Raw genomic sequence first — 17,320 nt, 5'->3', positions numbered from 1 at the left:
AGGTAGTTGATGTATTATATATCCTGATGATTTGAATTTATTCTAATCTTTCAGTAAACTTTTCTATTAGCTGTCCCTAATTAAGATTGATAAGCATGTTGACTCCTATTGTTCCACTCAATAAGCAGCTAGAACAGCCATCCCCAGTACGCATAGAAAAAGAAGAGCTGAACTTGCAGTAAATCGTTACCATCTCATCCTAATCTTGCTCTTTCAGGTTGAAGGTCTTTTGAGGTTAGCCCTGCTGCAACCAGAGCCATGAATCAAGGGCTCAAGGCCAAGGGCATACAGGTAAACAAGCTATGCTCCCAACTCCGTTATTCAGGTATCTCCTGAAATTGGGCTTCAGGAGACTGCCTTGTCAAGAATTTGATCTTAGTATGTAGGAGTATCTTATATTACAGAATTTTGAAATAACACCATAAAGAAAAATACAGTTAGATTTTTTTCCTAGGACATCGCAGGAGTCAATATATTAAGGGTGTGTTTGGTTTGTGTCACCCGGTGGAATGTAACGGGTCCGTCCCGTCCCTAGAGGTCGTTCTTCTGTTTAATTGGGTCCAGGAATCGGAACCCACTCATTCCCTGGAATGGCATATTCCTCCCAGATCCGGAACGCGCTGGTACCTCCGAATCGGTGGAACGACGCGGAACGCCTCGCGCTCTCACATTTCCCCCGACGCTGCCCCCTTTCTCAACCTCGCTGGCCACCTCCCTCCCTAAGCCGCACCGCCGGCCACCTTCTGCCGCGCCGGCGGCCTCCTTCTGCTGCGCCGGCGGCCTCCTTCAGCCGCGCCGCCGCCGGGAGCACGCACCGCCGCCGCCGGGAGCACGCGCCGCCGCCCCCTGCATCTGCCGCGCCGCCGCCCCCTGCATCTGCCGCGCCGCCTCCCCTGCATCTGCCGCGCCGCCGCCCCCTGCATCTGCTGCGCCGCCGCCGGGAGCACGCGCCGCCTCCCCTGCATCTGCCGCGCCGCCGCCCCCTGCATCTGCTGCGCCGCCGCCGGGAGCACGCGCCGCCTGCCGGGAGCACGCACCGCCGCCGGGAACAAATCCATTCCATTCCGTTCCATCCCTCCAACCAAACATCAAAATGTAACCATTCCGTTCCTTTAAATCTCCTCTACCAAACACAAGGACGGAACCAACCCGTTCCAGTGGAATGGAACCATGACATTCCATTCCACTTCGTCCCCGAATGAAACACACCCTAAGATAGAGAGAAAAGTTCATTTACAAGAGCTTGGTAAGTCTAGGCATCACAAATCGTCACCTCCCTGGCCCTACTCCACCTAGCACCCAGCCATCATGATATTACTCTATTTATTCTATCTCATTAAAGAAAAATAAGATCGCTATTATGATAAGTTGAACTTGATTTTCTCAGGCTACAAACAAAACTCACCAGCCACCGTTTCCAGACCGCTACCTCCATCTTCAGCCGAGGACCAAATGGAACAACTTGAAGCAATAACAGTATGAAATTCAAAGGTAGCAATACCGAAGCAAATTAATGCCTCACCACACTACACCACATTTCCAACTGATCAAGACCACTAACCAAGCCATAGGTTGTCATATTACAATCATATGTATGGAAATTAGCTCCAGACCTGCTACAGCTCACCCATGCCTTATTGCGTGCAAACATATGGTCAAGTTTCACAGAACATAACACAACATAAATACGTAATATCTTGCCCTAGCATGACAAATAATTCAGAATCAACCGTTGTAATGAAGACCTTGCAATCCCACAAAAAGAGACTAGAGAGTAGAGACCCATCCACGATGCAATGAAACACATCTGCGTAATCGCAGCCTCATCTTGCCGATGGTCCAAACTCTGACATCGGGGCATCAGTAGTACTTGCGATGCTCCCTATGACACTACTGTCTTCGCGAGCTTCCTCCAGCGCAAGGCTCTCTTTCAGCTGCGCTACCACAGCGGCCATTGTCGGCCTGCGAACTGCAGCATCCGCTGTGCACGCCATGGCAGTGTCGACAAGTTTCCACATGGAGTTGACATCATATTCACCTCTAAGATGGGCATCAGCCACCGTGGTGACATTGCCGGTGGCAATCTTCTGCTTCACACGCTGAACAATGTGGCCATGGCCCGGCAGTACTGGAGGCTCACCGGTGGCCACCTCAAGTAGAACAACACCGAAGCTATACACATCGCTGCTCTCACTGAGCCAGCCAGTGTGATAGTACCTAAAAATACAGTAGGTAAACCACATCTTAATTAACCTAATTTGGATTAATTAAGCGATAATGCCATACATGAGAAACAGGTACGGAAGTATATTATACTATAGGAGACATACTCGGGGTCCATGTAACCTGCTGTCCCAGCTGCATTGGTTGATATGTGGGTCTGCATGTCGCTAAGATAGGTCTTGCAAAGTCCAAAATCAGCTATTTTCGCCTGTAGGTTTTGACCTATGAGAATGTTGTTGGTTTTCACATCCCGGTGAATTATGGGCAAGCTACATCCTTTGTGCAGATAATCCAGGCCTGCACATATCATAGCAAGTCAATGAAAACTTGACTGAAAAGAGCAGACCATCTATAACACATTCGCTTACGAGAGCTATATGTATCTTTCCATTAAATCGTACCTTGTGCTGCTTCGAGCACGACTCGTACACGTGTCGCCCAATTCAAGGGTTCATGAACACCATTTTTCCCTTCATATATGAGCATGTAAGAGTTAGAGCAGAATTGTATCAACATCTTGACATCAACACCATTTATGCAATATTTCTTTGTTTGCAATTCCGTATCTCACAGAGTCACCATCTTCTATGCCGGAAAATTGATTAAATTAGATGCATTAAGGTCGTTGTTACTTCGTCAGCAAACATTGGCAAAAAACTATTCCTCACGAGAAGCAATATAAGCAAACATTAGTAGCTGTTACTGACTATTGCAGGCCCTTCAAAGGAACAGATGTGGACACCCTCAAACTATTTTAGATAATAAACACATTAAAAACACTCAAGATATACAGGCTTTCAAGTTCAAACAATGCTGGTAGAGACTAGGGTTCTACCAGGTCTCGGACGTAGGTTGTAGGGGTGGAAGTGCGGGCTGCGAGGTTGGGGACGCCGGCGCCGGCGGTTGGGCGCCGTCGCGGGGTGAGAGAGAGAGAGAGAGGCGGCTAGGGTTTGGGGCACTCGTCTCCTGATGGAGACGACAACAGAATATACTGTTTATTGTCTGCTTAATATCGAAGGGGTACATGTGTTTATATAGGAGGACAGCCTCCACTAAACCCTAGATAACTTGGACTCTAACTTGGACTCTAATATAACTTGGACTCTAATATAACTTGGACTCTAAGATAGGTAAGATAACTTGGGCTAAGCCCGTAATTAACCCTGCCCATTGGGCCTCCTCCGTTGGTACGTTGTACCGGTCATAACATCTCTCCCCGCCTTCTCAAACAGCTCGTCCTCGAGCTGAACATCTGGGAACTGCTGGCGGAAATCGTCGAGCTTCTCCCAAGTCGCTTCCTCCTCTGGCAGGCCGGTCCATTGTACCAAGACATGCCAGACGCCGCGACGCTGCTGCGCCTGTAGCACCTTCGCCACCTGTGCGGAAGCTGGAAGGAGGCGGCCATCCGAAGTAGGAGGAAGGGCCGGTGTCGCTGCAGGAGGGTCCCCGCGGTAGGCCTTCAGTAAGCCGACATGGAAGACGTCGTGGAGGCGAGAACCAGCTGGCAGCTCCAAGCGGTATGCGAGTGTGCCGACACGCTCCAGCACACGAAAGGGACCGGCGTAGCGAGGTCCCAATTTGCGCTTGGAGCGCGGGTCCAGAGACTGCGTGGTCCTGTGGAGGAGGCGCAGCCACACCCAATCGCCCACCGCGAACTCCGCCTCGCGATGATGAGCATCGTAGTACTTCCGAGCCAGCTGCTGTGCTTGGAGAAGACGCTGGCGTGCCTCAGCCAGAATGTCGTCGCGGGTGCGGAGTAAGTCGCCCGCCGTCTCGGACCAAGCCGTCCCAGGCTCGTAAGGGAGCATCGCCGGAGGTGGGCGCCCGTAGACCACCTCGAAAGGCGTGGTGCGCAGGACGGAGTGATAGGAGGTGTTGTAGCAGTACTCCGCCCACGCCAACCAGTCCACCCAAGCTCGTGGACGATCACCAGTAACACAGCGCAGGTACATGGCGATCACCTTGTTGACCACCTCGGATTGGCCGTCTGTCTGAGGGTGGAACGCCGTGCTCATGCGGAGCTTCACGCCCGCCAGTCGAAAGAGATCCCGCCAGACATGTCCCGTGAACACGGGATCACGATCGCTGACGATGGACGAGGGAAAACCGTGGAGGCGGACGATGCCGTCGAAGAAGGCCCGCGCCACGGAGGCGGCTGTATATGGATGACCCAGGGCGATGAAGTGCGCGTACTTGGAGAAGCGGTCAACCACCGTGAGGATGACGGACTTGCCGCCCACCTTGGGAAGGCCCTCGATGAAGTCCATGGAAATATCCGCCCACACCTGGGAGGGTACGTCCAGCGGCTGCAGTAGACCCGCGGGTCGTAGTGTCTCCGTCTTGTTCCGCTGGCACGTCACGCATGACCGCACCCAGTCGCGGACCATCGCGCCATCACCGGGGATGTAAAAATCAGCACAGAGACGATGGAGAGTCTTCTGCACGCCCTCGTGCCCTGCAGAGTGCGCCAAGGTCAGGACCTGGTGGCGCAGGTCGCCATGGTCGGGCACGAAGATGCGGCGGCCATGTAGGAGTAGCCCCTCGTCCAAGCGCCAGGGCGCGTCCAGCTCGCCGGCGTCAAGGCGCTGGCGCAGGCCCTGGGCGTCCACGGCCGTCGAAGTTGCCCGGCGAATGTCGTTGATGAAGGCGAAAGATGGCCCGGAGCGAATGCACATGATAGTGCCACCCATGGCGACGTCGTCCGCAACATCCTCAGTGTCGCGGCGGGACAAGGCGTCGGCGACCGTGTTGAGACGGCCGGGGCGGTACCCAACGGTGAAGTCGAAGCCAAAGAGCTTGCTGATCCACTGGTGTTGCGAAACTGTGGAGAGGCGCTGGTCCAGCAAGAACTTGAGGCTGTAGTGGTCCGTGCGCACACGGAATGACCGGCCCCAAAGATAAGGCCGCCAGTGGCGCACCGCCTGAACCAGCCCAATAAGCTCGCGCTCGTAGGCCGCGAGCTTGTGATGGCGAGCGGCGAAGGGGCGGCTGAAGAAGGCGAGCGGTCCCTCGCCCTGGTGAAGGACGGCGCCGAAGCCGATGCCAGAGGCGTCGCAGTCCACGATGAACGGCATATCAAAGTCCGGCATCTGGAGGACGGGTCCCGTCGTGAGCGCCCGCTGGAGAGCCTCGAATGCCGTAGTCACCTCCTCGTCCTAGGAGAAGGCGTCGCGTCGAAGGAGACATGTCAGTGGCGCGGCGATGAGGCCGAAGTCCCGGATGTACTTCCGGTAGTAGCCGGCGAGGCCCAAGAAGCCGCGGAGCGCCCGCGGTGACCGCGGGATCGGCCACGCGGCGACGGCGGCGACCTTGTCCGCGTTCATCGCTACCCAGTCCGCCGAGATGACGTGCCCCAGGTACGCGACGGAGGTCATGCCGAACGAGCACTTCGAGCGCTTGAGGTGAAGATGATGCGCTCGAAGCTCGTTGAAGATGATGGCCACATGTTGTAGATGCTCCGCCCAAGATGCATTGTAGATGAGAATGTCATCAAAGAAAACAAGCACAAAGCGGCGCAAGTATGGGCTGAGCACGTCGTTCATCAGGGCCTGGAAGGTCGCCGACGCGTTGGAGAGGCCGAACGGCATCACCAGGAACTCGAAGTGGCCATGGTGAGTGCGGAACGCCGTCTTCTCGATGTCGTCAGGGTGCATGCGCACCTGATGGTAGCCCGAGCGAAGGTCGAGCTTGGTGAAGAAGCGCGCTCCGTGTAGCTCATCCAAGAGCTCATCCACGACGGGGATGGGGAACTTGTCCTTGGACGTCAGGGCGTTGAGGGCGCGGTAGTCGATGCAGAAGCGCCATGTGCCGTCGGGCTTGCGCACAAGGAGCACCGGGGCGGAGAACGGCGATGTCAAAATCCGGATGATGCCCTGCGCGAGCATGACCGCCACCTGACGCTCGAGCTCGTCTTTCTGCAGCTGAGGATACCGGTACGGACGCACGGCTACAGGTGCCGTGTCCGGCAGCAGGTGGATGCGGTGGTCACAGGGCCGCACGGGAGGGAGGCCCTGTGGCTCGTCGAAGATGTCGCTGTGCTGCTGCACGAGGTCGGCCAGGAGGGGATGCGCCTCGTCCAGTGCGGACGCCATCAACTGGAGCTGTGGAGTCACGGCGCCGGAGCCGCCGATGCCTGTCCACTGAACGCGACGGCCGCCCTCGCGCCAGAAGATGAGGGACAGCACATCGAGGTCCCAAAGGATGGGGCCGAGAGTGGACAGGAAGTCGATGCCGAGGATGAAGTCGTAGCAGCCCAGGTCGATGCTGACGCAGTCGATGGAGAACGGCTCGTCGCCGATGAGGACGAGAACCTGCCGCGCCACCCCCTGGCAAGCAAGGCGGTCCCCGTTGGCGACGGTGACGCTGAACTTCTCCGAGCCCGCCGGTTGGAGTGCGAGGCGGCGCATGGCGTCCCCGGACAGGAAGTTGTGAGACGCTCCCCGTTGATCGTCACCGGAAGCAGAATCGTCTTTGCCGTCTTGATGCCAGCCATGGCATGAAGGGAGACGACGAAGGCGGTCGCGTCGACCGGCCCGTAGGTCGTGACGCCGGCCTCGGAGAGTGTGGTGGCGTCGAGCTCCGCGGTGAGGGCCTCCACCTCCGCGTCGTCGACGGTCTCCAAGTAGAACAGGCGGGCGCACGTATGACCCGGCGCATACGGCTCGTCGCAGTTGAAGCACATGCCCTTGCGGCGCCGCTCGAGCTGCTCGGCCGACGTCAAGCGCCGGAAGGTGCGTGTCGGCGCGGGGGCAGCCGCAGTAGCGGCCGGCAGGGCGGGGCGTGTCGGGGTGGCGGCCGCCGGGGCGGGGCGGGTCGGGGACGCGTGCCGCGGCCCGGGAACGCCTGCTGTAGGGCGTTGGCGCGCTGCTCGTACGCGCGTGCGTAATACATGGCCGTCTGCAGGTCCTCGGGGTCGCATCTCGACGTCGATGCGGATGTGGTCGGGAAGGCCGCCGACGAAGAGCTCGGCGCGTTGGCGAGCCGTGACGTCAGGCGCATGGCAGGCCAACGTCTGGAAGCGGTCGGCGAAGTCCTGCACCGAGGTGGTGAAGGGAAGGCGACCGAGCTCGGCCAAGCGGCTCCCACGTATGGGGGGGGGGGGGCGAACCGGAGGAGACACAGGTCGCGAAAGCGCTCCCACGAAGGCATCCCGCCCTCGTCCTGCTCGAGGGCGTAGTACCAAGTCTGGGCGGCGCCACAGAGGTGGTAGGAGGCGATCCACGTGCGGTCGGACGCCATGGTCCGCTGCCCCCTGAAAAACTGGTCGCACTGATTGAGCCAGTTCAGGGGGTCGACGGTGCCGTCATAGGTGGCGAACTCCAGCTTGGTGAAGCGGGGTGGCTGCTGCACGTGTGGCGAGGCCGCGTAGGTGCCCTCGTGATGACCCAGCGCGGCGGAAGGAGAGTGCTGCGGCACCACGGAGCTCCCGGCGTACGGATCAGTGTACCCGCCGAACCCCCCGAAGATGGGGGCGGGTGGCTGCAACACCGTCGGCTGTAGTGGCGCCGTCGTGTAGGTCGGCGTGTCAATCCACGTCGGTAGCGGGGACGGCGACGGCGGCCACCGGACCTGGGTGATCGGCAGGCCCTGGGGCACGACAGTCGCCGGGGGCGGTGGCGCGAAGGGCGCCGCCGGCGGAGGCGGTGGTGGCGGGGTTGCGTACGGAGCCTGGAGGAAAGTCCGGAGGTTCGAGACCGCCAGGTTGAGGTCACGGATCGCCGAGGACATCTCCGCCGGGGAGAGGACGGGGGCGGGTTCGGCCGCCAGGGCCGCGGGACCGGAGGCGGCCGGACCTGAGGTGGCCGGCGGCGGCGAGTGGTGCGGCGGCGGCGGCTGCTGTGAGGTGGCGGGGAAGGCGGTGGTGGCGGCGGCGGTGGTGGTGGGAAGGTCCGACAAACTCATCGAACCCAAGCTACCTGATACCAAATTGGTAGAGGCTAGGGTTCTACCAGGTCTCGGACGTAGGTTGTAGGGGTGGAAGTGCGGGCTGCGAGGTTGGGGACGCCGGCGCCGGCAGTTGGGCGCCGTCGCGGCGTGAGAGAGAGAGAGGTGGCTAGGGTTTGGGGCACTCGTATCCTGAGGGAGACGACAACAGAATATACTGTTTATTGTCTGCTTAATATCGAAGGGGTACATGTGTTTATATAGGAGGACAGCCTCCACTAAACCCTAGATAACTTGGACTCTAACTTGGACTCTAATATAACTTGGACTCTAATATAACTTGGACTCTAAGATAGATAAGATAACTTGGGCTAAGCCCGTAATTAACCCTGCCCACTGGGCCTCCTCCGTTGGTACGTTGTAGCGGTCATAACAAATGCACATATATTTTTTATGGAATTTTAAGACAACCGCAAATTTCTTATCACTTAATTAGATTTCCGAACGGACAAACCTCTTAGATGATCACAAAGATTGCCCTGGGACATGTACTCATAAACCAGTGCTAAATGCTCCTTCTCCCAGCAATAGCCAACCAAAGAAACTAGATTCCTGTGATGCACCTTTGTCAAGCTATTGACCTATGTAAAGAGGCATAGCAGAGGGAAAATATCTTAATTTGCATGTAAGCTTACTCTGATAGTAAGTTGTGAGTTGCCGTACTTACATTTCAAATTGAAAATTTTATGAACTAGGGGAGAAAATACCTCCGCTAAGAACTCGTCAAGCCCATGTGACGATGATTCAGAACGCATCTTGACAGCAACCTCACTATTGTCTTCTAAACGGCCATAGTACACGTTCCCAAAACCTCCTTTCCCAATGGACCGTTGGAATTTATTTGTAAACTTCTCCAGATCCTTGTATGTGAATCGTCGATTCTCGGTATTTTGCAGGTGACCACCCTGATTTTTTGTGCTTCGAAGGGCACTCTCAAGTTCTTGCTCTCTGGGAGTATTCTGTACAGAAACTGGATGCACAAATGTCAGTTACATTACAGAAATACTGAATATAGTAAACCTTACAAATCAATGGATCTATTAATCACATGTTATTAAAAGAAAATAACAACACACATTTTGGCTTTTTCTTCCCTCTCCAGATCAAACATGACAGAACAAGCACAACCACTACCACCAAGGGAACCACTACTGAAATAGATATTATAGCTGTTCTATTTTTTGATGGAGTCGAAGTTATTGTTTTGTTGCACATATCTTCACCAGACTCGTATCTGAAACAGGGAAATTACATCAGACAAGCAATTCAGTATTACTTTGGTACAACAAGCAATCTGGAATAGTCAGTTGCCTAAAGATCACAGAAGATATGCATTCAAGTACAATTCGAATGTATTTCACATAAAATGGAACCTCGGGAAGGAAACCCAAACCTGAAAACGAGCGATCCTGCATTCCTTTTACAAAGGGAATATGGGATTGGTCCATTCAGACTGTTGCCAGATAAATCTCTGTAGAAAGTGGCATGCACTAGTTTAGACACTCAACGATGTTCTTAGCTTTGTAATAATTGCAACGGAATCTATACAAAATTCCAAATAGAAGTCCTCTCAAGTGGATTCTCTTGGTTTTCTGCACCCATCACTACAGAGTTTTATGCACTTTTATAATCTCTTGTTCTTGGCTCCCCATTCATGTCAAATGGAAATGTCAGATAGGAGTATTATGGATTGTCGGATAGAAATACAAAAGGCAAGTATTGTGCACTTTTATACGCTTTCCCACTATCCACTAATTATCTGTCAAGATGGAGTGCTTTACTGAAAAAGGCTTTGTAATGGAAGCATGTTGGTTATGAAAAAGTCGGTAACTTTTTGTGACAAATTTATATATACATAGTTATACTCATTATTTAATACTTACAGAAATCGGAGTTCTGTGAGCAATGTGAAGTTATCAGACACCAATCCACTCATGTTATTGTTGGACAGATCACTGCATGGAAATTAAAATTCCAATATATGAGGGAAAGGCTACATATTAGCACATACAACATGAAAGACCACCAAAATAACACTTACAGAGATATTATCCTCGTAGTGTTATCGTTACACTTCACGCCATTCCATCGATATTTGGCCGGAAAACATGGATCACCCATCCAATTTTTCATTAATCCATACTCAAGTTTGATAGCCATCATTGCGTCAACTGCCATCCAAAGTAAGAAAGAGGAGTAAAAGTTTGATCATACTCGTGAAGAGCTTGTTTGATCACTGAATACAAATGAGCAATTTGACAATGGTTTGTCAGGCCAACTGCATCCAGATTTTATTTTATTTTGCAAACTTCGGACACATGCACCAGAAAAGTACTACGGGTTTAGGACATCCGATTCGCACGCGGCTGCCTCTTTCAGACGTATTCTTCTTAACTTTATTTTAAAGCAAAAAACCCGGCGACGCTAAAAAAATTCTTTGTGAAACTTTCCTTCAGATCCTATCATTTACCTATAATTGTTTTCTTTTAAATGTCTTTTCATATCAACTAATCATATATACTGCCCTAAATAGAATGTTATATACGCTGACACAATTTAAGAAAACCATTCTCTTCTTAACTGCTATATCTGCATGTTAATAAAAGACTATAAAACACAATATTGTGAAGAAAATTAGCAATGGTAAAACTAAAGAGGTGAAATGATAGAGCTGTATATGTTCACAAAACGGAGTAAATGCCCCCCCCCCCCTCCCAAAAAAAACAGAGTAAATGTGTTTTCGAGAAGCAATTAATTACCAATATTGTCTACAGTAACAATAAATGAATTGAGCAGGGAAATAGATAGAGAGAGGGGAGTCATCTCACAGTCTTTGGAGAACGTCCTCGGAATATCGTGGGGGATGAGTTTGTAGCCCTCGTATGCATTGATCATCGGAGGCAGCACGGATGTATTGGTGGCTGCAAGAGTGAAACTGTGCTGGCCGTCCGTAGTCTTATACCATTCAGAACTACTCACGTTACCAGCGGCCAGGTACGGAGGGCTGTAATTCGTGTACCACTTCTCGTTGTTTAGGTAGATGTCAAATTGCCGGAGCTGGGCGTTTTGAATGTCGGCGAAGTGTAGGATGAACTTAAACTCGGATGGTGTTCCCTGCGATACCCATGTATTGACGCGTAGCACCGTGCCATTGTTGATAGGAGCGACGGCTGTCTGAAGAACGGGGATGGGTACCACGAAGTCGTCGTGCTGCTTGATGGTATCTTTGGTGGAAAGTTTTGCCCATGATGACATGGTTCCCGAGCTCCAGTAGCGGTCATATGGATCGTCAGGAAACCTTCATGCAGAAATGATAATCCATCATTGCGACACTAAAGTGATTCTTTTTTCATTACAATGTATGGAACTTAAAATAGTTCTACTCATTAATTATCCCAACTTCAACGGAACTTAAGAAGAGCTTAGCAGATGATGTGAGGAATCAAACACATGTATCAGGAAAGGTTTAAAAAAGTTTTGTTGACTTCTGTAATTCAAGGAAATAAAGGTTTTAAACAAATATGAGAGTTTCATTCAAATTATGAACAAAACTCACACTAGTTTCTTTCAACGCCAGTCTGTTGAAGGGCCATAGGCCGATCTTTTATTAGATAGAAAGGGAAGAGTACAACAAGGCTAGACAGTCTAGGCGATCTAAAACTGTCAGCCGTTAGAGTTTAAACTCTGGATAGGCACTGAGAAAATAGAGGTGAAGCCCAACCACAAGAGGCAAGCACAAAACAGTAAAGAAGAAGGAAAACAAGTCAGTAGAGATTGCCAACACATCCAGCAGGCTTCATGTTGCAATATCTTCTCCGATTAGTTCGAGCATCCTATCCACGCTGCTAGCCACATGCTCAAATATCCGAGCGTCCCGTTCTTTTCAAATCCTCCAGTGTAGTAGGATTGCGATAGTGTCAAAATCACGACATTTCGGCTTGGAATTTTTGAAGTGTATATGTGGATTGCCTAGCCTTTTTCATAAGTTTGGGTTTTTGATTGCATTGACTAGTGCATGAAGTTTAACATGATATCAAAGCCTAAGGTTTTGAGTTCAAGTCTTGGCTTTCGCAGTTTATTTAAAAATTGTCGTCGCCCCTATGTGTCCATGTATAAGCCTCTTGAGCCATACCTCCGAGTCCGCCCACGTGTTAACTTTCCGCATCATACATGAGAGGGGGTGTTGAAGTGTATATGCGGATTGCCTAGCCATTTTCATAAGTTCGGGCTTTTGGTTGCGTTGACTAGTACATGAAGTTTAACATGATATCAGAGCCTAAGGACTTGAGTTCAAGTCTTGGCTTTCGCAGTTTATTTAAAAATTGCCGTCGCCCCCTATGTGTCCATGTATAAGTCTCTTGAGCCATACCTCCGAGTCTGTCCACGTGTTAACTTTTCGCGTCATACGTGAGAGGGGGTGTTGAAGTGTGTATGTGGATCGCCTAACCCTCTCCATCAGTTCAGACTTTTGGTTGCATTGGCTATTGCATGAAAACATGATATTAGGGCCCAAGGTCTTGAGCTCTAGTCCGGACTCATGACACAGAACTTGTGGCCTTCACTCCACCTCCAAACCAAGCTACCTGTATCTTCCACCGACAAGGAAGTACTTCGCCCAATGTCCCATATTTTAAGATATTGAGCCATAGTCTGTACCGAAATGCCTCCAGAGATATCGCTCATCCAATTCCTGTTGCGCAGAGCGTCCTTGATAGATTTTCCCGATTCTTTGATAAAAGAGAATAAGGCAGGAGCCACATCTTGTATGGAGTTCCTCCGGGCAGCCACTTGTTCGGAAACAAACACGAAGACTTCCAAGTTGTCATCGACATGGTCAAATAGGCTCCGATAAGGGAGCGATGACAACGACACATTGATGGCTTGTTCTGGCGGCTATAGTGGTCGTTCAATGGTATGAAAATATCGATGTAACTTATTTATGTTTGAAGGTTTTTGTACTCTCGGTGAACTTTTATAATAGATTCGAATCTTTTCCCTAAAAAAAGAAGATTTTTGGTCGAGGCTCTATCGTCTCAATATGTCTTTGGCTTTGGTTTTCTTCATCGACCATACCTCGACAAATCAGGTTGTTGGACAATTTTAATGAAAGATTTTGTTCACAGCTCATCCCTAGCTATGGTATGCGGATCACAATACAAAATTGGACGAACCTACCCCAAGCAAGCCTGCCTTAGAGCATCTACACCCATAGTTTACAAATCTGAACCGTCAAACGCCCGCGGACGCATCAGAAACGATGTTCGCTAGGAGTGAAAGGACACACCTCAAATAAAGACTGATGCAATCGGACATCTGATACTAGGTTTTCAAACCCATATATACGCATGCAAACATAAAATTCTACGCACTACCTACAAACTAACTACTTCTCGTCATAGATTTTGACGATCTCTGTGCCCTTCGATGAATAAATGTGCGGTAGCTGCAGCTTCGCCTCCATCGGCGTCTCTGCTATGGCCCCTTCCAATGCCTATGGTTGTTCTGCTGCGACTTCCTCCATCGCTATCTCAGCGTCGAGCTCGTCGAAGAGGGCGTCGACCTCCGTCTGCCTCTGCCGGATGAGCCAATGGTTGGCCTCCATCACCACCTCATCCTGGATGGAGTCGAGGATGGCCTACTACTCCGCCATCTCCTCGGCTTGGGCGACGGCGAACTCCGCCTCCGCCTTCGCCATGTTCAAGCCCGGGCATGCATCTCCACCTCGTCCTCCTCCATCGCCTCCGACAGCTCCTCCTCCTCCTCCGGCTTTGGCGAGTCCGGAGACAGACCCGCAACAATGCGGGCGCCACGCCGAGCCTGGATCTCCACCTTGATCTGCATCCGACTCTCCGATGTGAGCATAGCATACGTGGTGATCCTACGGCAGACCATACTGTCGGAGAGCGGGGGAGAGGAGGCAGACGAGCTCGGTTGGCGGCGAAGGAAGGGAGGAGGTAGATGTGCTAGGGTCGGGGGACGCAGGCCCACTTAAATTGTTGGCTATGGCCTCTAGCGCAGAGCCGGAGCGGCGCCACGTGATGTTCACACCGCGGTGACGGCCGAGGCATCCGTCGGACCGTTGGGTTTTCGGGCTAGTCCGCATGGGGCCCCGCCATCAAGCTGACGTGGTGGGCGTGCTCGTGCATGCCCCGGCTCATCCCATATCCGCTCCATATTTGTACTAAATATGAGGAGTCCTGGTCAGCTCGGACGTTTGAGGCCCGTTTGAGGCGTCTGGCTAGATTTATTTTTTGTGGCCGGTCTGTGACCGGACGACCTTTCCGGACGTTTGAGACGGGTATGAGGGGTCCGGTTATAGATGCTTTTAGAGGCAAGATCTCCAGTCATAGTGCATTTAACAGTACAAAATTGTCTTAAGCTTGAGACATTTATAGATGCTTTTAGAGGCAAACTCCCTCCATCCTAAAATAAGTGTCTTAAATTTATACTAGCTCTAGTACAAAATTGTACTAAGCTTGAGACATTTATTTTAGGACGGCGGAAGTATTAGAGTGGGCACCTCAATTAGCTCCCTCGGTCTTGGAAGGTACGTGGCCGCAATTTAAAGAAACGAGGAAGGAGGGGAATTAGATGCCACCCGTCGCTTTATAGGATAAACTTCATATGTGGGGCTAACCCGGACTGACGACATCACCTTCTGTGCTGTCTACTAGTACGCCCCGAGATTTTTCATGCTTATGCAGTTTTGGTATTCTATAGTATTCACGTTAAAATTTGAGATGCAAAATGTGAAACTAGCTAGCTAGTACATGCGAGCATGACTTTGAAAAATCATGATATAACTTCCAGTCATATCGTGAATCTGATAATTATTATCTCAAGTTTCCTCAAGTTTGACCAAATTTGTTGACAAATTACTAATATCCAAATAATCAAATACTCCCTCAGTCCGGAAATACTTATTTTAGAGATGAATGTATCTAGATTTATTTTAGTTATAGATACATTTATTATATTTATTTTTAGGACAAGTATTTTCGGACGGAGGGAGTATATAATATGAGAATATATTTTATGATGAAACTAATTTAATGTTGTAAATGTTGACATATTTTGTTATAGACTTGGCCAAATATAAAGTTTGACTTAAGCGCAACCTAAACTGGAAGTATTTTAAAACGAAATGAGTAGCATCGATCCAGACGAAACAGTTGATAAAAAGGGAAACGTACGTACCGAGTAAAATCCACCCCCCCGGTATTTATCCTTCCACCATCCAAGGACATGGACTCGTTGATGGCGAGGTCCGGATAAAGCGAGACGCCGAGCGGCCTCAGCTCCACCGTACTGACGAACGGCGTACCACTACCTGTGTTCACCAGGCACACCGGCACCGAGCTCGCCCACGCGATGAAGATCGCCTCGTGAAACCAAGGCGTGTTATCGGTCGTGTTTGGGATCAACGTCGTATCCCAGTAGTTGGTGCCAAGGTGTAGTTCGAACTTGACCGTCTTGCCATCGTAGTTCCCGTGGAAGAATACCATCCGGATGAGGTACTTGGCGCCGCTCTTGGTGGGGAGCGTGTAGCAGTTCCGTAAGCCGGATGGGAAACTCCTGAGCGTGTGGAGGTCGACCTCGGGTCTGGCGGTAAAAGTATCGAACTCGGGGGCTACCCTGTGGTTTTCCCCAGCCCCAGCGTCGATGTACGGACCGTCGGAGACATAGGTGATACCTGTGTATGTGTCCTTGCGCGGGCTGAATTTGGGATCCAGGCCGCAGTCGATGCTCAGGAAACCTGATTATTATAGGTGATACACAACCAGGACAACAAGAGTTAAGAGTTACCATCAAAAGCCAAGCCGGCTCGTAACGATGAAATATATATGGCCGTTTTTGGTGTGGATATATATATATATGGACACGATATATCCTTGTAACTGAGATGAAAAATGGACGGACCTTCTTGCTGACCGGTGACATGAACTGCTGTGATTCCCAATGCAAATGCCCCAAACAAGACCCACAACGACCCCATTGAGAGAGACGAAGCAACTCACTTCATCTCATCAATGGCGATGGAGAACTAGGCCACGCCTCCCGTATATATATTGCGCAACAACTTGGGATGCGAGTTGTATGCCTACGTCATAACGCTTCAATCAGCATTGCAAGTTGGATAACACATTCAAAACCGCCGACGACTGCAAGCTTAGGCCACATGTGACACAACCAGTCATCTGCTACTCTTATTATATCTTGTCACACTTGTTTATCAAAAAGACTTTATTTCCGCTTTGTATATATAAAAAAACAATCATCAACAACTTGATACAAACACACATCATCGCAACACACGTACACATCGAAGACATGATACATAGGCGTTGAGGACAGCAACACCATCGCTAACACTACACGCCAATGCAAAAAGATGAATCCGCATACGACGAACCGTGGGCTTCAAGGCGACGCCTTCAGGAAGATTATGACACCAGAGTGTTGTCATCGGCCGATCCAAGGATCAGCGTTTTCCCCTGAAGCAACACGACGGACAATGAGAGCCATGACGACGCCTTAAAAAAGGGAACGAGCTTTGCCGCTCCCGGTTCGTCAGAAGATAGAGCAGATTTCACCCCAATCAATACTTACTGCCACCGAACGCCACACCCCGGCTATCACACCGCCCACACCGTCATTGCCACCGAGCAGCACCAAGCCATGAGATCTACCCATGAGCACCACGCTACCACCACCTGGATCGCCACCCCGACATCCAAGACCTTGACACCACCTCACCCGACACCTGCCTCTATCCAACCAAAGAAACAAGCGGAGGGTCCCGCCTTTCACACCCCTGGGCGGCCTCCAACGCCAAGACCCAATTGGCCGGTCAAAATTGGCCTCCATCGACCCGTCCTGCAGCACCGAGCGCGAGACGAGGTCAGTCCTGCTGCATCGGGCGCATGACGAGCAACGGACCTCAGCTAAGAGAGTGCCAACCCTTTGACGAAAGTAGCGCCCGGACAACGAGAGAGGGATCGAAGGAGGACACAAGCCGCCTATGGACGAGCCAACGCCGAAAGATGCCAGCCGTCGCGGCAGCCGTCCTACCAAGCTGCCGTTGAGCTACCCACGGTTGGAGCAGCAGCCACACCGGGACACTGTCCAACCCACGCCGCTCGGCGAGCTCCAA

General features: G+C 51.3%; 1 protein-coding gene across 1 annotated transcript; it reads right to left on the bottom strand.

Moving 5' to 3' along the window:
* Window positions 1-1,088: 1,088 nt before the first annotated feature.
* On the bottom strand, window positions 1,089-16,215 carry LOC123398290 (probable LRR receptor-like serine/threonine-protein kinase At1g51810). Its single transcript, XM_045092770.1, has 12 exons — window positions 16,087-16,215; window positions 15,364-15,922; window positions 10,995-11,464; window positions 10,208-10,337; window positions 10,050-10,121; window positions 9,560-9,637; window positions 9,243-9,400; window positions 8,874-9,136; window positions 8,621-8,747; window positions 2,625-2,693; window positions 2,331-2,520; window positions 1,089-2,217 (listed from the first exon to the last, which is right to left on the bottom strand). Exons 1-12 carry the CDS (start codon window positions 16,160-16,162, stop codon window positions 1,824-1,826), a joined length of 2,586 nt encoding a protein of 861 aa, XP_044948705.1. The 5' UTR covers window positions 16,163-16,215; the 3' UTR covers window positions 1,089-1,823.
* Between the last annotated feature and the right edge of the window lie 1,105 nt (window positions 16,216-17,320).

The sequence above is a fragment of the Hordeum vulgare genome, chromosome 5H (genome assembly GCF_904849725.1).
Source record: "Hordeum vulgare subsp. vulgare chromosome 5H, MorexV3_pseudomolecules_assembly, whole genome shotgun sequence".
NCBI classification, from domain to species: Eukaryota; Viridiplantae; Streptophyta; class Magnoliopsida; order Poales; family Poaceae; genus Hordeum; species Hordeum vulgare.
The sequence above is the reverse complement of the archived record's forward strand: the minus strand, read 5'-3'. Positions and strand labels throughout refer to the sequence as shown.

Coding starts and splice junctions, on each gene's coding strand:
- LOC123398290 (XM_045092770.1), bottom strand. CDS start 16,162: ATGGGGTCGTTGTGGGTCTTGTTTGGGGCATTTGCATTGGGAATCACA. Junction 15,923..16,086: donor TGTCACCGGTCAGCAAGAAG/GTCCGTCCATTT, acceptor TATAATAATCAG/GTTTCCTGAGCATCGACTGC. Junction 9,401..9,559: donor GCAGGATCGCTCGTTTTCAG/GTTTGGGTTTCC, acceptor TCCCTGTTTCAG/ATACGAGTCTGGTGAAGATA.